At 40.0% G+C, this 21041-nt stretch overlaps 2 protein-coding genes across 2 annotated transcripts in view; both read left to right on the top strand.

Annotated features, from left to right (window-relative positions):
• The window catches only part of LOC113150891 (glypican-1-like), a 30973-nt gene extending 28685 nt beyond the window's left edge, over window positions 1–2288 (top strand). Inside the window, exons 9-10 of the mRNA XM_026343641.1 lie at window positions 229–404; window positions 773–2288. Coding sequence (XP_026199426.1) covers window positions 229–404; window positions 773–954 — 358 coding nt within the window. The 3' untranslated portion in view covers window positions 955–2288. The remainder of the gene's footprint in view (window positions 1–228; window positions 405–772) is intronic.
• Window positions 2289–4591: 2303 nt separating this feature from the next.
• The window catches only part of LOC113152811 (ephrin type-B receptor 1-like), a 73879-nt gene continuing 57429 nt past the window's right edge, over window positions 4592–21041 (top strand). Inside the window, exon 1 of the mRNA XM_026346266.1 lies at window positions 4592–4725. Within this exon, the coding sequence (XP_026202051.1) occupies window positions 4629–4725 (97 nt within the window). The 5' untranslated portion in view covers window positions 4592–4628. The remainder of the gene's footprint in view (window positions 4726–21041) is intronic.

Genomic DNA, 21041 nt, shown 5'->3' with positions numbered 1-21041 from the left:
CTTGTGTGGGCTGTATAACTTTGCGTCAGTCTATCTGCTGACCAGGCGCTGTCAGCACAAAATGCCAGATCTAATTTACAAAATTGAGCTCAGCTCTGCAGATGTACTGACTGAGTGCATGAATGTGTTTTCAAGTAAACAAACTCCGGCTTCGAAAATATCACCCATGCTGAACCAGAGCTGTTCTAATGATACTCCTCTCGTCCATCCCTTCTCTCCTTCCATCAGGTACCTTCCAGAGGTGATGGCTGACGGACTTGCCAATCAGATTAACAACCCAGAAGTGGAGCTTGACATCACAAAGCCTGACATGACAATCCGGCAGCAGATTATGCAGCTTAAAATCATGAGCAACAGGCTGAAAAATGCACTGGACGGCAATGATGTGGACTTCCAGGATGCAAGTGGGTGTTTATTTTTTTCTAATATTTGTACTATTACATTATGTTCTGGTGTTTTATAAATGAGAAACCTTGTCAATTGTTATCTTTCTGCCTTTCACACATGTAGCAGACTCCGCCCATTCATACACACATACTGAATCCCTATGTTCAACCACAACTGAGGCCCAAATACTCCCAGCTAATCACTAATAAACTTAATTAAAATATTGATTCTGTTCATCAAGGTCAGTTGGGCTCTCCACTTAGTAATTAGTCAGTAATTACATTACAATCTGAGAAGTGGTGGACTTTCAGGATCAGTTGAAGAAAAAGCTCATGTTCTCCTCTTTAGTAATTTCCCTTCGTCTCACTCTGATGATTTTCCCCAGGTGACGACATCAGCGGGTCAGGAAGTGGGATGTGCGTGGGTAGTCAGTGTCCTCGCGGCAGACCGGGATTGTACGCCTACCCGCCAGACAATAACCGAGTCACAGGTGCCTCCATGTGTCAGACTCGTCTCTGTAGCCTCCTGTTTCTGCTCCCGTTGCTCATCCTGCTGCTTCAGCGATGATGGACCACCACACCACCTCCTCCAGTCACACTGACGTTTGGAGCAGGGCTGAACCACGGGAAGGACAAAACTGGGTTGTGTTGGGGGGACGATTGAAACATAACTCTGCCAAAAAAATTTGGGGAATGAATGAACTTTTACCTTGACGAAGAAGAGCAAAAAATAACAGTGACAATATTCTTTTTTCATCTTGCTCAGTTATAATGTGTCTTAGTTTGAATGTGATACAGTTTGTTGAGCTGGTTTCAGTGGATTCTAGGGATGAGGACAACTGGAAAGGACAGAGACTGGGAAGATGAAGAAGACAAAAAGAAGATGTGAAGAATGATGAAGATAATGATGAATTATTGACTCTCTATCAGGTCCATTTAGATCCAGTGTCCACTGAGCAGGTTGCAAAGCTCAGTGAAAAACGTTTGGTGCCCCAGTATGTGGTGCGTTCAAGGCTTTTTATTTGATTTTTTTAACTCACGTGGAGGTTAACAAACATTGTGTATGGTGTAAATGTTTGTGTACATTACCTAAAAGACTGGCGCCATACTGAGCCATGAATGTACAGTGTAATACTATTATTGGCAACGAATCCCCTATAATCTGTGATGTAGTCGTCCAGATGTTTGGTGTCTCCACATTAACAGATGCATTCAGTAGAATTTCTTCGAAATACTGCAGATAAATGATAAATGATCACACTCCTGACATGTAGGAGATGTTTTAATTGAAGAGTTTACCTCAGTTTTATTCAAGCATTTCATCAAAGGACCTATAAACAAGCACAGACTAGCAGTTTCCATTAAGCCCTGTGTGTTATTCCGACACGTGTTGTTGTAATAACCACAAAAAACTCCACAGAAAACATGGTGTGACAGTCACGTGGCACGTTTTGTTAAATAACTAAACAATCAAACACAGTGGCTCATATAGTATCAAACCAAAGCACTTACTGCACTGTATACCTTTTATACATTTCTGAAAGTGGACATTACCCTGTCACCAGGTTTTGTTATTGCATAATGTTTAAAAAAATTGCCACTACAAAAAAATAAAAATAACATTTTCAGTATTTGTACAGTACATACAGTGCAGGACATTTGCAGAATAGCCTGGTGATATATCTTGAACTCAGCATGCCTTTGTTTCAGTCTGCACTATTACTGGTACGTACAGGATAGGACTTCTAGTTCACAACAATATCAGGCCTCTTGCACATATTTACACACACTGGGGTTGTGTATTAAGCTCATTTTTATTCATCCGTGTATTTAATCACACATTTCATTCATTAAACTCTGATTGTAGCAGTGGATTTTGCCATGGACAGTTTGATTTTACTGTCGATCAATTAAAGAAATAGTGATTGTGTGAAATGTGAAATGTGAAATGTGAAATGCGATTGTGCTTGCAGATGGATGAAGTTGGATAAGAGGATTTAAAACATGTTAAAAATGAAGCTACAGGCTGTTAGCATAGCTTAAAGACAGGAAACAAAGCTAGTTATATGTCTCTTTGAGTTTATCCCACAAACAGCAGAGTATCAATCTTCACTAACTGTCAGCAAGAAAACAAATAACGATATTTCCCCAAAAGGTCAAACTATTGTTTTAGATTCAGGCTACATCTCTTTTAAAGGCCTTTCTCTGTGAAGTCATCTGTGTTTACAGGCTTTCTTCTATAACTCACAACTACGTGACCAACCTCCAGTCGTTCTCTGGACATTGACTGCGACTGATGCTGTAGCCACCAGTTTCAGCCAGGACTCACTCGCTAGTCTTCTTTTCACTCATAGTCATTATAGACACGACCCAAACAGGGCCACGTAGTGTGTGTGTGATGACAATCCTGCACCCGTCAGGAGCTGTGGAGTGAATGAATGATTTATATTTCAGATGGTGATGTTTAAAATCTGATACAACAGAATGAAAAAGAGAAGCAGACGCGCACATGCACAGAGAGTTAACCAGTCTCAAACGCTTCAGTCTCGCTTTTCATTTCTCAACTATGTGATGTGAACGTCTGTCTGAATGACACGATCACGTGTCCTGTGATTAAATAATGTGGTAAAGGTAAAAATGAACACGTGTTTGAATGAGATGCGATGCAATGATTTTTACTCAGCTTTGTCTAGACAGAAGGAAGAGTATCAGTGCCTGGCTCTGTGTCTGAGCTGTCTGCCCATGATCAAAGTTTAGTCATCATTTCAAAGCCCCTCAGGTGACAACACTGGAAAAAAGGCTCCATGATTCATAGTGCACAAATTTAAGAGATGTAACCTTAACTCTGGAGACAGTTTAAACAGAATTGTACCTGCTTATGTGCCAGACAGTGCACTTGTAGTCGATATCTGTCTCCTCCTGTGGTTTAATGTGGTGCTAATGCGTGACACACAACTGTTTAAGATACTCGCCATTGCGTGTAACAGAATGCAGAAGTCACTGAGGAAAGTTTGCTGCAGTGTTACATGGTCTAGTGTCATAAAAAAAGAGAAATGAGAGTCAAGTTGAGCGACTGTGAAAATGCTTTGTCGGTGCAGACAGTGTGCGAGACAGGGAACTGCAAAGGATGAAGGCGATAAGAGACAACGCAGAGACTTCAAGAGTAAATTGATCTGAGGCCATCAGGGGCTGAAATGTATCTGAGTTTTATTTGTCACTGGCACAGACCGACTGTCTTCGGTGCATTCAAACTTTTAAATTTGTTTTGCAGAGGACTATAAAACATTTTAGCACTTCCTTTGGACGCTCTGCTCCACAGCATCAGGGAAACAAACAACGCTGAATCCACCAGATGTTGTTGAACGGTGTGTATCTCTAACCACAGGGGAGATTCTGCTTGTTTAGTAATATTAACTTAAAAATAATTCACATCTCACCAACAGTTGTACTGTGGTAGAGCTGTTACAGTCCATTATCACTAAAAGATCTGTGGTTTGACTGATAAAACTTGAATCTGTTCAGTCATCAGTTTTTAAAAGTTGCAGCTAGGTTGAGCTCTGCTGGGAATTAGTAGAACGGGAAGTCATCAAAGTTGCTTTCCCAGTAAGGTCAGTGCTGTCCTACCTGTCCTAACAACAAAAAGAGATAAATAAGATCCGAGTATAGAAGTAAAAACACCTGTGTCTGTGACCTTGTGTTAATCTCAGTCCTATTTGGCACTCAGGGGCACGAATGGTCCAGCATGGTCTTTGATTCGTCATGTTGGACGTTGAGAGGGGAACATACACAATACCAGACCCAAACCTAAACATGTGATGGTGATACAGTCCCATCCCATGTCATCATAATAAAGACTTTATTATCATTTCTTGATAATACTGTTTCCCAGAGGGGACCAGCGCCACCTTCTCTGATAGTTGTACTGCTCGGTGACCACTGTGTGTCGCTGTGCCGTCACAGAGCCACGGTGCCGGGGCGGTGGAGGCCTGAGCGCTGGGCATTCAGCATGGGTCAGGTGGAAAGGAACGGGTGATTGGTTTACGATGCGCCGTACTCTTTCCTGATTGGGTAGAAAAGTGTGAGAATGAAGAGGATGAGAGGAGAGAGAGCGCAGATCCAGCAGCAGCGCAGCCGCTCCAGTCCCCGCTGATTGTGCCGGTGCCACACACGCACACTGAGGACTGAGATGTGACTGTTTACCGGAGGAATACAACGTGTTTCTGTGGGATTTTTTCTGTCAGGATGATGGGAGAAGAGAGGCAGGGAGTCCGTGTGGCCATGCCGGCCACTTGGGTTGCGGTGCTCCTCGGTGTGATTACCTCGGTGTGCGCAGTGGAAGGTAGGTGGGCGATGAAGGGACATTTTCAGTGTTGAGCTGGTGCAGGCTGAAGGATTCAGTTAATAGATGCGCTGAGTGTGGGTAAAGCAAGAGGAGGCAAAAATGTGTACTGTCCCCTGACCTGAATCTTACCATGACTGAGTCTCAAACATGCAATATGTTTATAAAAACTTACAATTGAACTTGGACAGAGCTCTGGACGGACTCCACACAAACTTGATTTGGAGATATGTGTGCGACCCCCCCCTGCATTCTATCATAGGAAGTTTTTCACTCTTCAGATGAGCTGTCTGTGTCTGAGGGGTTAAAATAAAGGTTGATTGCTCATCAGCAGTGGGGAAGCTCCTCTGCTGTTTGTGGAGTTTAAATCACAAAGGGAGTAACCTGCAAGATTTGGGTGCTAGTGCTCCTCCATGCTTACATAAATGCTCTCAATATTAGAATGGTTTCTTTTATAAAACCCTCTTTATTCCATTTATATTTAATCACACACTGCATGTGTTTCTATAATTGAACTCTGTTGCGCTCGGTGCCTAACGTCCTGTGATGTGAATGCACTGGATCATATTTTGTGTGGTGTTTAGTATCAAACATGACTGATTCTCTCTGCTGAGATCACCGCTGCAGCTCTGTTAGCACAGACTGCTGCTCACCTGAAGCAGCGGACAGAATTATAATTATAGCTCACAGGTGCAGCGACTCCATGTAGTTGCTGCCACCTCCCCTACTGCTCCTCCCCAACATCACCTCCTGCTCCTCCTGCTGTTTCCCCCGAAGCATCATCTCCCCCTGCTCCTTTCCAGCATCACATTCTGACCTCCTCCTGCTTCTCCCAAAGCATCACCTACCTACGCTTCTGCTGCTCCTCACACAGTATCAGCTCCTGCTGCTCCTCCCTGAGCATCCCTAACTAGTGTTGCTGCTGCTGCTCCCTCTCCAGCATCACCTGCTGTTCCTTCTGTTACGTCTCCTCAGGCATCTCCCAGTGCCACTGCACCTGCTGCTCCTTTTCTATCCTTCATTTCCGCTCCTTTTCCACAAGCGTGGCCTTCTGTTTCAGTCTGAGCGTCTCGTCCTCCTGCTCCTCCATGAGCATCATCCCTTTATGCTCTGAACATTGGCTCTGCTGCTCCACACACAGTCATACTGTGGCTCCCTGTGTTGTTTCTCCTCAAGCATCACCTTTCATTTTGAAGTAGCTACTGCTTCTTTAAAGATCTCCTACCAGCGAACCTCTCCAAGTTTCACAGTTCTCTCCTGGTACCTTTTCTTAAAACTTCATATCAAGTCCTCTTCAGCGTTTGTCTCACAGATCCTTCTCCTCTATCATGACCATGTCCTCCTAACAATCCTCAAACATTACCTACTGCTTGTTACTCCTCACTGCATTTCCCATGTTCAACGCCTGCACCCCTTAACTATTACTCTGCAGTTTCTTCCAAAGCATAGTTGCTCCTGCTTCTTCTGCTTCTGTTGCCCCCCTCAAGCATCTGCTTAATGCTACTGCACCTCTCCAAGAATCACATTACCTCTCCTAATCTCCCAGCGTTACGTACATCTTCTGCAGTTCTTCCTCCTCCAGCATCTCCTATTGCTTCTGCACCTCCACAAGCATCGCCTACCTCCATAATCAACTGTTGCTTCACCTACTGCTCCTGCATCTTTTGCTTCATACTACTCCCAACCAATCATCTCCTAATGCCATAGTTTCTGCTGCTCTTACTTAAGACCCCCCACATTTCCTCTTCTTATTCTGCTTCCTCTTCTTTAGCGGTTCTCCACCCTTTTGCTTTTTTTTTTGCCTCCCCTTTTTCTTCTCCTGCTGCAGCTTTATCAGCCTCCACTCACAGTGTCCTCAACCACTTCTGCTCCTGCTCCTCCTGCTGCTGTCCCTATCCCTTATGGAGACGCTAGATTAGTCTACTGCTGTGTTTTAATGGTGCATGTAATGACAGGCTCCATAGTGAGTCTCCCCCCATTATAAGACATGTAAATGTGTTGAAGGGCAGGTCTGTTTTGATTAAACAGAACACTTTGTGTGTGTGTGTGTGTGTGTGTTTGCATGTGTGGGAGAGGGAGAGAGGTAGGAGGTTAAGATAGAGAGGAGAGACAAATAGGTACAATGTGGGTGGCGGGTTGTTTTGTGGTCGCAGTGGCCTTTTCATGGTAAGTAGGTGCCTAATGAGCTGATCTGAGTCTGTTGGAGTAAAACAGAGCCTTTGCTGACACAGCCTCCGGTATTATCTCTGCTCTGTGTACACTTTTACACACCTTCTATAAACTTTCAGACAGATGCATCAGGTGGGCCCTTATTGTTGTTGGCTGATGTGACTTCTCACCAGGCTATACGTGGTAGTTTTTACACATTGCGAACAGAAGTGTCAAAGATGTGTTTTGAAATGAATGTTTATCTTTTCTCAATTGTTGTCCGGCTGCATTTTGGTCTTTAAATGATCATAAAATTCATACAATTACCAATAATTACAGTTTGCCAAAGTGCAAAATAACAGATCCGATTTTGTTGTCTGGCATTCAGCCCTGAAAAGATGTGAAAGTTTGCATTTGGCATCCTAAAAATATTTAATTAATCAAATATTTCTGTACACAAACTAATTACTTAATCACCTAATTGCTAATTAATGACAGCCTACTGAGACACAAGACACACAACTTCATGTTTAGGCTGCAACAATTCATCTGATAATTTCCTTTTAATTAATTATTTTGTTATATTTCTTGATTAATTTGCTTAATGATTTGTTGTTACAGTGTATGTGAAGGCAGATATGACATCTTCAGATTGGTTGTTTGGTCTGATCATCAGTCCAGGATCCAAAGATGTTCAGTTTATTGTTACGTATCAGGTAAAAGGAGAGGAAGGTAAAAGCAGAGAATGTTTGCTATTTTCACTTAAAAATACTGAGGTGAACAATTTGTTATACAATACAGTCAATTATTGTATACTGTAGTTGCACATTCTTTCTCTTGATTATTTCATTTCTACATCAGTAAAGTGTTATTATTATGACTAACTAGGGTGGACCTATCAAGACCTCTAGTTCCAGCTTGAAATGAAGGGGTCCTCCTGTTTACATCCTGTATTTATGGTAAAACAATTCAACACTGACCAGTGTATTGTTTCATATGTATTAATCTTAATTATCATTACATGGTCACATTATCTCCAGTTCATCCTTGAGTCCAAGTGGACATTTGAAGAATTCCCTCAAGGCAGTCCTGGGTTCTCATGTTCACAAGAATGGGGAGAAGAGATGTGTGTAGAGACAGACTGGCAGCCCAGAAACACGATGCCTGTGGCCACGGCTGTCGCCAGCGTGGAGGCATAAAAACATTATCAGTTAGGTCTTGTGTTTCTAACTGTTTCCATGTGGTTTCCTCTTTCACTTAAATTTCTTTTTACCCCAAAGCTGCTGATTATCGTGTTTGAACTAAGTAAATTTTTATATCCGAAAGGTTTTTGTCTCAATCATACCAGACACTCATAAGCTTCCTTCCTGAAAATGCAATCTGGAAGTCTTGGCTGATTTGGGAAACAGTGTGGATGCAGAATAATGCACCAAAATACCATTTATTTTCTGTAAGGATCACATTGCTCTGACTATAGCTGTGTGCTGTCACATACAGCAGTGATCTTTACATCCCCTCAGGATTTGAACCTATACAAAAAGTCCAACATGCAGCACATTAATCCAGCATTTGACCCTGTTATTTTGAAAGTCAAAGCAAACCCTGACCCAGCGGATATCGTTGAGTATAAGTGCTACATATCCCACAAACGAGCCTTGGGAGGGGTGGCAAAGTCATCTGTGTCTGAACCAAATGCCCACTCAGCAGCAACCTCTCTTACTGAAATTGCTGATTTGTGTCAGTGTTGAGTGTCGAGGGGTCGAGGCGTTAATTTCTTTCGACTTTTTCATGCGAGAACTGCTAGTTGGAACCAAACTCTAAAATCCTGGATTGGTGCACTGCTGCTTTTAACTTTACAAACAGGCAAAGATACTTTTAAACTGTGCACTGTTAGTACGATTACACTGCACGTATTATTCCTGTTCCTATATGTAAACCATGCTGATCCTTTTCCCGGGAGCCTGAATACATAGATGCCGCGGCCTATCTGTCATCATCTTATGTGAAGGTCAAACATCATCCTGTTTTAGATACTGGTATTAACGTGACAAGCTGTAATTTGTGACTTTGTTCAGTACGAGTATGTGTTTGTGTGTGAAACAAATGATGAGCACATGATTTCCTTGGGGAAACCTATCACACACTTTATTTTTAAGAGATATGCAGATGACACATTGCACACACATATACACACACACATACACACACACACACACACACACACACACACACACACACACACACACACACACACACACACAAACACATACTGTACGCTGTACCATGCTCTGCCTGCTCATGTTTTAAAGATGTAGTTTCTATATTCAGCTGGTGACAGGTTATCAATGTGACAGACAGATAGTTGAAGTGGTGAAAAGTAGATACTTGGAAGAAGATCCTTCTCACCAGTCCTGAACCTTTTACCCCAGTGCTTCCCAGTCTGTTTTTCCTCAGGGTCCCCCTTAAATATTTATTTCCACACAGCATTCAAATTGTTTTTCGAATAAATTTAGTTTTCTTCTTCCTGAAGGTGCTTGGAACCTCTAAGAATATTTACTTTTGCTGAGATACTCTGAGTCCTGGGCTTTGGCGCTGTATTTCCCACAGTGAATTGGGCATCAAGAGGCAATTTTAGATCAGTCTGGCATTCGATACTACGCTTCTCTATACCCACAGGCTATGAGGCTTCACTATCACAGTTTTCAGTGGTTCAGGAGGTAATTTATTACAAAACATCTCCAGTGTTTACTGAGGCGTGATTAATAAATTGTATTTGTGTGAAAATATATGCTTAACTATGAATCTTCACACCTCAACTGTGAATTTTCACACAACTCAACAATTCTGTTCTTATATTAAGAAAGAGGTTGTTGGTCCAGTGGATCAGTGATGTTAAGAAGGAAAAATATAATTTTTAATGCATAAATTTTGCAACATCTATATCAAATGTTTGGGTCACAGTGCACATGCCTTCCTAATGATTATGCAATCTGTAGAACATGTACTTTTACTGTAGCTATTGCCACAGAGGTTTTTAAGTCTTTTGGGACCTAGTCACGTCTCAAGTCAATTTGCCAGTCCTTAGGGGCACTAGCAAGTCAAATCAGAAGCATTCATTAGCCAAGTGTAAGCCAAATCCCACTCTGAAAGATACCTATTAAAATGACAGCATTTTCCTACTGACGTTGTGTTAATACTTGAAAATGAAGGTTTATTATTGACCTTTGAAAAAAAAATTCTAATCTAATAAACTGAGCAAAATTCATTCACAGACGAAGAAAACTTTACATTTTTTGACAAACTTAAATGGTTTTAACCAAGGTGGGACCATGTCCTTTCACAATGAAACGTCAATTATTTAGTCATTTGTATTGAATCACGGCTCAAACGACCAACTTGTGTCCTGCATATTTTGTTTTATATTTTCTGAAAAGGCAATTCATGCATTTTCTATTTGTTAACTGACATTAGTAAGACAACACAATTATTATGTGCATTTTAAACTGTATGTTCGACATAAAAACTAATTTTGTCCACACATCTACAAAGCAAATGGTCCCCGATGTATACAGCGCTCACTGTCTATACCAGTCACATCAACAGTCAGTCAGCATTTAACCACCTTCATTACAGGCATTTAACTACAATCACCATTTCTCCTCCACAGCTGCCATTGCTGACATGTTTAAAAAAGCATAAATTGATTTTAGGTGCAGAGAGAAACACTCCACACCACCAAGACTTGATGGTGGTGGTTCCCTGATATGAAACTATAATTGATACCAGCATAAAAGGGACGAAGGAATCTTTTGTTTTCACTTAAAATTCTCCCTTTTCCCGTCAACGAGGTCCATTATACTGTCAACTAATTTGCAGCTCAAAGAGTCACATCAATAAACCGCTATGTTAGACAGACGGCAGTGGCATGCTTCTTGAGTTGTTCTGTCTTCTGTATTGATTCTCTTTTTAAACATGCAAGGTAAGCGATAGCATCAATTACCCTTTGTTTCAGGCAAAATCTTTTCTCTATAGCAATAGAGCTCGCAAATAAATAAAAAAACACCTTCATTTTTCCTGACCTCAGGCCTCCCGCTGACTTCTTTTCCTCCAGGCCACAGAGAAATAAAAACAGGAGGAAAGAGAGAATCTGAAATATGCATTTAGTGCTTTTAAATGCAAATTAGGCATTAAGGGGAGATTGCTCTGGATTGCAGGACTGTTTTTTTTAAAGACTTTAGAGATGGTGCAGCATCATCATCAATCCACTTCAGCCATATTACAGGGTGTTACATGCATATTCTTGTGCAATCCCTGCATACATGATATACATCAATTTTACATTAACCCTCTGTGGTCCAAGGTTTTGTCACATCAAAGTTTGTTAGGATTTTACAGTTATTTTTTAATTTTGATTGTCTAACATTGAACCTAAACACCTTTTCTACCATTTCTTCTGGAAACAAGAAATTATGAGATATACAGAGAAATGCATTACCGTTATAAGTAATTAACTTTAATATATGTGTGAAACATTTACCATAATTCTGGTTTTAGTTGGCCTATCAACACCATTTTTTAGATACATAAAAAAATTTTAGTTTAAGTTTTTAACTGAATTTAGTTCTAAGTACAGATGAAGTCATTATAGTGGGTGACTTTCAGAACAGTCATCCTAATTTTACTCCCGTACACGTTGCTATCTTGTTGATAATACTGCAGCCAGTGAATCAGATGAAGTTGCACCATGGTGCAGTTCACAAATCCGTAGCTCAAAGCAGAGATCACGTAAGTTGGAAAGGAGGTGGCATTCCATTATTTTATATTAATCTTGTCTAGCCTGGAAAAACACAGCTCTCTATGAAGTTAGAACTACATATTATTGCTCATTAATAGAAGCAAATAAGAGCAACCTTGGGTTCCTTTTCAGCACTGTAGTGAGGTTGACAAAGAGTCATAGCTCTGTGGACTCTCAGTAGTATTGCCTTCATGAATTTCTTTGCTAATAAAATCATAACTATAAGAGAAAAAATTTATCAGATTCTTCCTGCAAACTGCATAGATGGTCTCGTATGTACAACAGCTCTAGATTCATTTATTTATTTATTTATTTATGAATTAATTTCACTAATTAATTTATCTAAACCATCAACATGTCTCTTAGACCCCATCCTGACTAGACTCCTCAAAGATGTCTTACCTTTGATCAGCATGTACATATTAGATCAGATCAATCTATCTTTACTAACAGGCTATGTACCACAGGCTTTTAAGGTTGCTGTAGTCAAACCTCTACTCAAAAAGCCTACTCTGGACTCTAGATTATTTAGTGAAATATAGACCAATATCAAATCTGCCCTTCATATCTAAAATCCTTGAAAATTATGTCTAATCATATTCTTACGATATACGACATAACATTGGCCTCAAGTAACACTGTGAGCAATCTTGGCGTTATCTTTGACCAGCCTTTCTTCCACCTGAGGATATTGGTAAAATTAGGAGCTTCCTGTCTCAAACTGATGCTGAAAAACTAGAAACTCCATGCACGTATTACTTCCAGACTGGACCTTTTTATTTCACTAATAATAGTGAAATCACACTATTAACCACATATATAACTCTATATGTGGTTCCTGGAGTTTCCAAATGTAGAATGGGAGGCAGAGCCTATAGCTATCAAGCTCCTCTGTGGAACCAGCTTCCAGTTCTGGTCTGGAGGCAGACACCCTATATACAGTTAAGACTAGACTTAAAACTTTCTTTTTTTATAAAGCTTATAGTTAGAGATGGATCAGGTGACTCTGAACCATCTCTCAGTTATGCTGCTTTAGATTAGTCTGCTGGGGGACCTCTACTGACACACTGAGGTCCTATCCTCTCGTCTATCCTTTCAAATGCTACCATTTCATGTCTTCTCTCTCCCATAGTTGTTTCTTCCTCTCTGTCTCCCTCTTGCTGTTCTCCTCTGCAAGAATCTTCTGTCTTGGATATGTATGTATTTCCAGAGTACAGTTACTGGTCCCAACAACCTGCCCAATGTTTTACTGCTTGTTGTTGTTGTTGTTGTTGTATTTTTGTTGCCTGCTGTTCTTTTCTCTCTCCTCTTTCCATTAACCTCAACTGGTCGAGGCAGATGGCCTCCCACTGAGCGTGGTTCAACTGGAGGTTTCTTCCTCTAAAGGGAGTTTTCCTCTTCACTGTCGCCTAGTGTTTTCCCCAAGTGGGGTTGTTGGGTTTTCTATATAATTCTGTATACAATTACTACAATTACAATTCAATCTTAAAGAGTATAAAGTGCCTTGAGATGACTTCTGTTTTGATTCGGCACTATACAAATAAATTGAAATTGAAATTAAAAAGTAGAAAATCATCATACAGCACTTGATCACTTATCAAAAAGTTTCTGATAACTGCAAATCTGCTGTAGTTTCTATTAAACATTTTCTTTCTTTACTGTCAATTCACACTCTGAAGAAGAGGCAGATAAAAAGACCAAAAGCAATGATGTGTAAATCTCTCTGTTAATACTTTCTGACATCCCCAGTCTGTTTCTGCTACTGTACCGCCTTTTGCAGAAGCACAGTGAGAAAATGTATGTAAACCTTTTGAAATTACCTAGTTTTCTGCATTAATTGGTCATAAAATGTGATCTGATCTTCATCTAATTCACAAGTATAGACAGACACAACGCTAATAACACACAAACTATTATAATTTTTTATGTGCTAATTGAACACACCCATTAAACGTCAACATTGCTGGTGGGAAAAAGCAACCCTGGGATAATTGATGAATCATTTAATCATTGCTGTTGTAGAAAAAACCATGATGTTTATCAGTGACATGCTAAAATGTGGCCTAACAGTGGTGCTAATAGAGTCATACAGTTGCAAAATGATGTAATTTCACATTTTTTTACCAAAAATATGAAATAAATGCAATTACCTGTAGCCCCAGTATTGGCCATACTAGACCGTATAAGGCTGGAGCAGCAAAGGGAGCAAAGCCACGTTGTATTATATGAAGTCAACTTTTTGTAAGAAGAATATTGTGCCATTTCGTTTGTCAGAAAATACATTTTCTACTCTTATCTGAAATAACTGGTAACATAACGTGGCCATCTATTCTATTTTTATGTATTATATACTATTCTGTTTTGCTCTGCTCTGCCACACTGTGTGCTCCTGCTCTGAGCTTTAGACCCTTTATAGCTCAGCATATGATTGAACATAATGGCCCATTATTTATTTGCTGGTTGAGTGTGGGCCTTCTGCCAACCTCTTCAGGGTTCCTGCCGTGGGCATATGGTTTCACAGATAGCCATGCTTGATATTAAGGGTTGTGTCACTGCTGGAGCAAAAGAAAAGGGGGGAGAGGACATAATGGGTGAGACAACTCGCATCGGTGATTTTGCCTCACCTTGAAAAGGCAGGGAAAGAAAAATTGCATTGGTAGGAAATTTAATCACTTTTGATTTTAAAGTAATATTAAACGGTTAAAGTTGTTTGTCTCAAAGTGGTCTTCAGCCCATCAAATGGAAACATTTCTCCCTATAGCTCTTTGCTTGACATAGATTTTTGCTTGGCTTGTACCTTATTTGTAAGTTGCTTTGGATAAAAGCGTAAATGCATTAAAGGAAGAATGCTATTGATTCAAACAAATTAGAGCCGCCAGACTTTGTTTTCATTTACTTTGTAAAAGAAAAGTAAAATCTAAATTTCCCAAAGCCCAAAATAACTGATTTTGTCCAATCAAATATCCTAAAGATATTCATAAAATCATTATTAAAAAACTGCAGAGGTTGTACTTACATTGGTAGAGCTGTGTTCGGTGCCAAGTAGCACATGGTAGCATGCTCAAATGCTAAACTATGGTAAACGTGGTACACATGTTTAAAGCTATAATATGCAAATAAAGGTAGGGCTAGCATGGCATTCAAAATCAGCATTTAACTTTAACCTTTGCTTTATCAATCAGAGCTTTAAGTGTGGATGATTCTTGTAGACTTGTTGCCTAAACAAAGTGCAGTAATGAAATAATGTAGCTGTGAAGTAATGTGTAGTAATGACCTGCAACATTATTATTTTCTAAATCAATTGATGATGTTTACATTAAATTAATTTAACAAACCACAAACACTCTTTCTCTTCCACCTGTATGAGTCCTGTATTTCTATTTTAGTTTAAACCTTATCACATCACGGTAGGTTGACCCTGTGCCGATGCTCTTTAAAAGCTGTAGCTGAATTCACACTCGGCCAGGTTCGTCCACACCTGCCTTTTGCAGCCACAGGCTTCACTTCTGTTCGCCACTGTGCTGCTCTGCTGAAGCGGTGAGGCTTTCTGTGGTTCTGCTCAGGAACAGAAGGAAGCTGACCGCAGGAAAAAGATTATTGTTCAGGTTCGACATGTGCACTCTGTCGACTTTTGTCTGGCAAAATGTCACACGCTTGAACTGTGCACATATCACGACCCCACAGAGCTACAGACAGGCTTTTTATAGTTATATATTTTACTCTTATTCTCCGTGATATATTTCCAACACAACAGGGGCAAAGCAAAAACCAGGGCAAACAGACAGACAGGCATAGGGAGTGACGGGGGCAATTTTACTTTGACAGTTTTACTCTGCATGACAGCAGTTATGATATCAAATCTCCTGAGAGATGGAGAGCGCAAAGTAAGGATGGAGAAGGACAGAAATGAGCTGGAGCAAGAACAAGACACAAAGAGAGACACATCCAGTGGTTAGACCTCTGCTGTTTGATATATGGAGTCGAGAATGAACAAGTGTCAGGTTCCACCCGCTAGGAGCCATTTTAACAAGCTCTTAGTATTTGAGAGGCTGTTATTGGACTTGTAATCCAGCCTGGCAATTTCTGACTGCTGTGAAATGTGTAAAACATGTGTAGGTAGAGTACACATAAGCAAACATGATACAGCACCACTTATTCATCAGTTCGTTCACCAGCTTACGTTTATATTCTTATTTTTTAAGGCGTTGTGTAACATCATTGAAATAAAGGGGTTGTCATGCAAAATGCTGTTATGAGACACATTTAGTATTTGCTCTGCAAACATGCAGGGTGCTGTGTGCTTAAAGACCTGGACTCCTCTGAGCATCACATTTCATCCTCTCAGAACGAGAAAATACATTTTTTATTTGGGTCCTGAACTGAAACCCTGCTGTACAATCCAGAGTACACTAATATTAATCCTTCGTATGATATCTTCACTGCAACACCAACTTTTTTTGAAGTGGAAACACACACAGCCAGGTCCACATGTATTTGGACAGTGATGCAATTTTCATCATTTTGGTTTTGGTTGTTTACCACCATGATAGATTTGAAATGAAACAACCAAGGTTTGCTTTAGGTGTAGACGGTCAGCTGTAATTCTAGGGTTTAGTTGAAAATATTGGATGAATCTTGCAGGGATTACAGCCATTTATATTAATTTGACGGCCAGTTGAAGTTCAACAATAGTTTTAATACTTGGTTCACCAGATGCTGGGTTTCTTCACTAGTGATGCTTTGCCAGGCCTTGACTGAGGACAGCTCTGCAGCTGTCTTCAGTTCATCCTTTTTTGGGGTCTTTTGCCTTCAGCAGTGAAATGCATGCTCAGTTGGATTCGGGTCAGGTTAGTCTTGGCCATTGTAGAATAGTCTTGTCTTGGACTTCAAAGTTTTTTTTAAGATGTGCTTCAGGTCATTGTCCATCTGCCCTGTGAAGTTGAGTCCAAGAACTTTTGAAGCATTTGGCTGGATCTGTAGAGATAATAAAGCCCTGAACATGTCAGAATTCATCCTCCTGTTTTTCTTACCTTCTCCAAACTCTTCTCTTCCCATGTCTTACTACAAGTTAATATTCATCTCAGCTTTCCAGAGGATGTTGTTTCAGAGCTGTACGCGCTTTTTATGAGCTTTTTTCTTTTTTTAGCAACTCTAATCTGGACTTCCTTTGAATGTTTTTGAGACTTTTCAATGATTTACTCTGTGTCTTCTTCATTTATCCTGGTGAATTTACTCTGGTAGAGTCTTGATCGCAGACTTTGACAGTTGATCTTTATAGCCAACTGTTGTAAAGTGAGATTTTCTTCACCAGGGAAAGAATTCTTCTGTCTCGCACTGCAGTTGTTTTCTGCCACATCTGATGCTTTTGCTATGTCCCCAGTGGGTTTGTTTTTCTTTTTCACTCTCATGTTGACTCGTTGATGACGGCAGTGACAGCTCTTTGGACGTCACTAACCAATAATAACCAATTCCAACTTTAGAGCTTTTATCTGCTTATTTGGCCGTAGAACAGCTGAGGAGTGAGTTGTCCAAAAAATTTGGAGTGACTAACTATGACTAGAAAATTGTGTCAGTCAGTATTTTCAGATAGTCTACACTGTAAGTGCATCTTCTTTTATGTCAAAGCACTACTACTTCTATTACTTCAAATCCATTGTGATGGCCAAAGTGCTGAGTTGTCTCATTGTCCAAATACATATTGTATGGAACAGACCGTGTACTGATGTGGAGAAAACATCTAAATGTCTTCGATGGATTATTTGTTCAGTTTTTTTACTTTTAGTGAGTTTGCTCATTTGTGATTCGTCATTTAGTATTATTAAAATAGTTTTAATAGTTTTACCATAAGTAAAACCATAGTAATTTAATCGTTGAGTTGCTAGGATTTTTCTCTGAGTTGTCAAACACGACAGAAGTTCAACTTTTGTACAACAAATTCTCTAAACTGCTTATCTGAGAATCTATTTAAAGGACTTTGGAAGGCTGCAGCAAAGGGTATTCCAATGGGAACCCAATTTATACTTGAACACTGACAAACTGTACTTGAAGACCCACAGAAAGTACAAGACAGCAGTGAGAAGGGCAGGGGTGGAGATGGAAGTGAGAGAAGCAGAGATTCTCTCTGAGAGAGTCCTCTGGGCTGATCTTGAAGGAGACACGGGCACATGTTTGTGACAGCAGTGTCAGTGTGTGTGTGTGTGTGTGTGTGTGTGTGTGTGTGTAAATGCCTCACTAGGCACCAAAATCTGACTTTGACAACTTTTGCACACCACACATCAAACACAGCATTTTCCAGGAGTCGGTGATGAGCAGTGTGTCCATCAAAATGATATAACATATGATATTACATATAACAAGTCTGTCACGTTGTCTTTTCTTCACGTCCCCATTCTAACCCTGGTCTCTTTTTCCAACCCTGTTCTTCTGTAAACCCGTGTCAGCAAATGATCGTCCCCTGGTTTCTACCTTAAGGGGCAAATAGGTCAGCAAACTTAAAACTCCCCCTCCTGGGGTGAAACATATCTTTCACATAGCTGAAATTCTTTCAGTATGCTTGATTTGCCTTAGCTTGCGTGCAGAATTTACACAGTCATCCTCACTGACGCAGAAAATAGCTGTGGCATGTCATGGTACAGATGACCTTTGGGTGAACTTGGCTACTTTAGTTACCCCTCTCATTTCGGTGTGATCTCTTAATCTCTGCGAGACACATTTGATGCGTTTATGAACACAGAAATGGATTTTGAAGAGTTTTTCATGTTCGTGCTTGCACTTGATTTCACCGCACTTCTGCAAAATGTGTAAGAGTGGCCTCTCAGCATTTAATTAAATAACAGGGGATCTAAAATGGTACATGTTTAAAGCCTTTCATACTGTTCAGCTTTTGGTAAAATGTGATGGTCAAAAGGGTAGAGGCAGTTAAACTGAATTTATAAGTTGGTTTATAAACTGTATATATATTATATCACATATATATTATTAGGATTTATTGGAAAGATGGATAAAAGAAATGCTAAGAGATTGAGAGAGAATTTTAGATGCTCAACGAAAAACAACAAAATATTTAAATTTGTAATTAATGCTTTGATTTAAAGGTTTCTGAAGGAGATGTCTTGTTTGATCTAAAGCCCAAATCATTCTGGTCAATGTACCTCAGATTGAGCATTAGACTGTAGCAGCACAGTGCTCTGCAAAGGTTTCTTCCTCTCAGGGGTCATGCAAGCAGCCACTTCACCTGCACACCGTGGCGTTCCGTCTGTCTCGTAGCATGCGGCTCCACGCTGACAAGACCAAGTTTCATACTGGGCGAGCATGTGTCCCTTTAGCCATGTTGTACATTCTGGGGTGGAGTACGGTGTCTCACCGAACTAGTGGATGCCTTCCAGGCTGGTTTCAGCACAACATCTGTCACCAGATTTACCCACAGATAGACTGACACAGTCACGGGACGAACACTAGAGAGACTGTGGCATGTGGTCAGCTGATATCTCTTCCTTTCTGTCTTTGTTCATTTCTGTCTTTCTCTAGCTGTCTCCGGGGTGACAAGCGGAGACACATGCTGATATGTGATAAACAGATCTGTGACTAATGGTCTGCCTTAATAGAATACAAATTAGATGATTAGACAACCTCTTTTCTGCCAAGCAGGAACTCTGCTGACAAAATAATGCTTAAATTTGGAATCTGTTGGTTTTTAATTATCTTCTCATATCCCATCTGCATAGTGCCATTTAAAGTTGGTACATCAGCTTTGTTCTAGGAGACATTGATTGAATTGTTAAGCTTTGCTTGTCCTGATGCAGTATATTATCTCAATCTCAATGTACTCGAAAATTATCTATTCACAACCAGTCAGTCAATAAAATGCTGGACACCAACAACATACCTGCCAACTCTGAGATTTTTTCTTTCCTGGAGAATTCAAAACGCTCTGCATTACTTTATAACATGTCTGTATTTCTACTGTTTACACAGGCTCATCATGTCACACAATGAAACCATTGTTAATAGGATAACTTTCCAAAATTGTAAAATCATGTCCATGAGAATTGAAAACTACTCTGTTGTGTTTTGGCATCCAATAAGTGACAGTCTGAAATCCACTTTTGGCCCACCAGCCAATACCCGATGTCTGGTACATGAAAAAACCTACTGGCCATGCAGATTTTTTTTTTACCAGCCTAAATAATGAATTTCTTTTCTGTGTGATACATGCATTTGTCTATTTTATTTTTGTATTTTATTGACATAATAACACACTATGTTTTTAAAAATTTAAAGAGGACAAATTTGTTCCAGTATATTGATCAGAGATTTAAAAAACAAAAATCATTAAATTGATATTTGAATGAAGACCTGTCTAGGATGTACCCCGCCCCCCACCTAATGTGAGCTGGAATTGGCTCCAGCCCGCTATGAATAATGGATGCATAGAAATTTAATGGTCTTTGAACACCTCACTCACAGGCGTTTGTGAAAAATGGATCACCCACATACTGTGTTGTTCCTGAATGCCTCACACTCCTAAAAATCTGAACACAAAGTCAAGTGATTGGTTCACTTACAAGAAAAAGAGAGGAAACATTCAGCCCAACAACCTTTCTTGGTTGAAGGTATAGGTATAGATTGATAGTAGAGAACACAAATGACCTACACTTAGTTGAGTGCCTGAATCCATCTAAGCTGCAGCTGACAGACAGCTCAAGCTACGTCGTCGTTATATATATATATAGTGTTGATTTCTTAATACAAAGCTCTCGAGTAAAGGGAATTAATAGGTGCCTCTATGACAAGAAGAGAGGAAGCATCCGATTTCTGGGATATTGTAACAACGTTTTGGGCATCAGGGACCAGGAGACTCCCTCCAACTGGTCTTGCTGGATCAGTACAAATCTCTCTCAATATTTTTACTTTTCTACCACGTCTGTGGCACTCAGTTCCAAACCCACTGGTTTATACTGAAGTGAAAATCATTCACTTATAAATTTTAAAAAAGGTCACCAATCTATACTTTCATTTTCACAAAATGGTGCTGTGTGTTTTTTATATTATTTGAATTTATTTATTGGTCTAATGAGTATTTGCTGCAGCGGGATTGACTCGAAATATCCGGTAGTGGCCCTGTTCATTGTAATGGAGCAACTTGTCACCTAGTGCAACAGTGTGGCTCATTAATGTGTTTTTAATCTGTGTTTTTGGATGGCAGTGCAGCTCAGTGACAAATACATTATACAGCCGACTTTTTGCTCGCAGGTTGAATAGTTTTGTCTTTTTATTAATATTGTTGACAACAAGACAAATCCACTCGATATGAACATTTAACCAGGAATGACACAGATCTCTGATGTTTCTGGTTCATTACGATGTAAAATCA

Source organism: Anabas testudineus, chromosome 4, assembly GCF_900324465.2.
Source record: "Anabas testudineus chromosome 4, fAnaTes1.2, whole genome shotgun sequence".
Lineage (NCBI taxonomy): Eukaryota > Metazoa > Chordata > Actinopteri > Anabantiformes > Anabantidae > Anabas > Anabas testudineus.
This window is presented reverse-complemented; position numbering and strand designations above follow the sequence as displayed.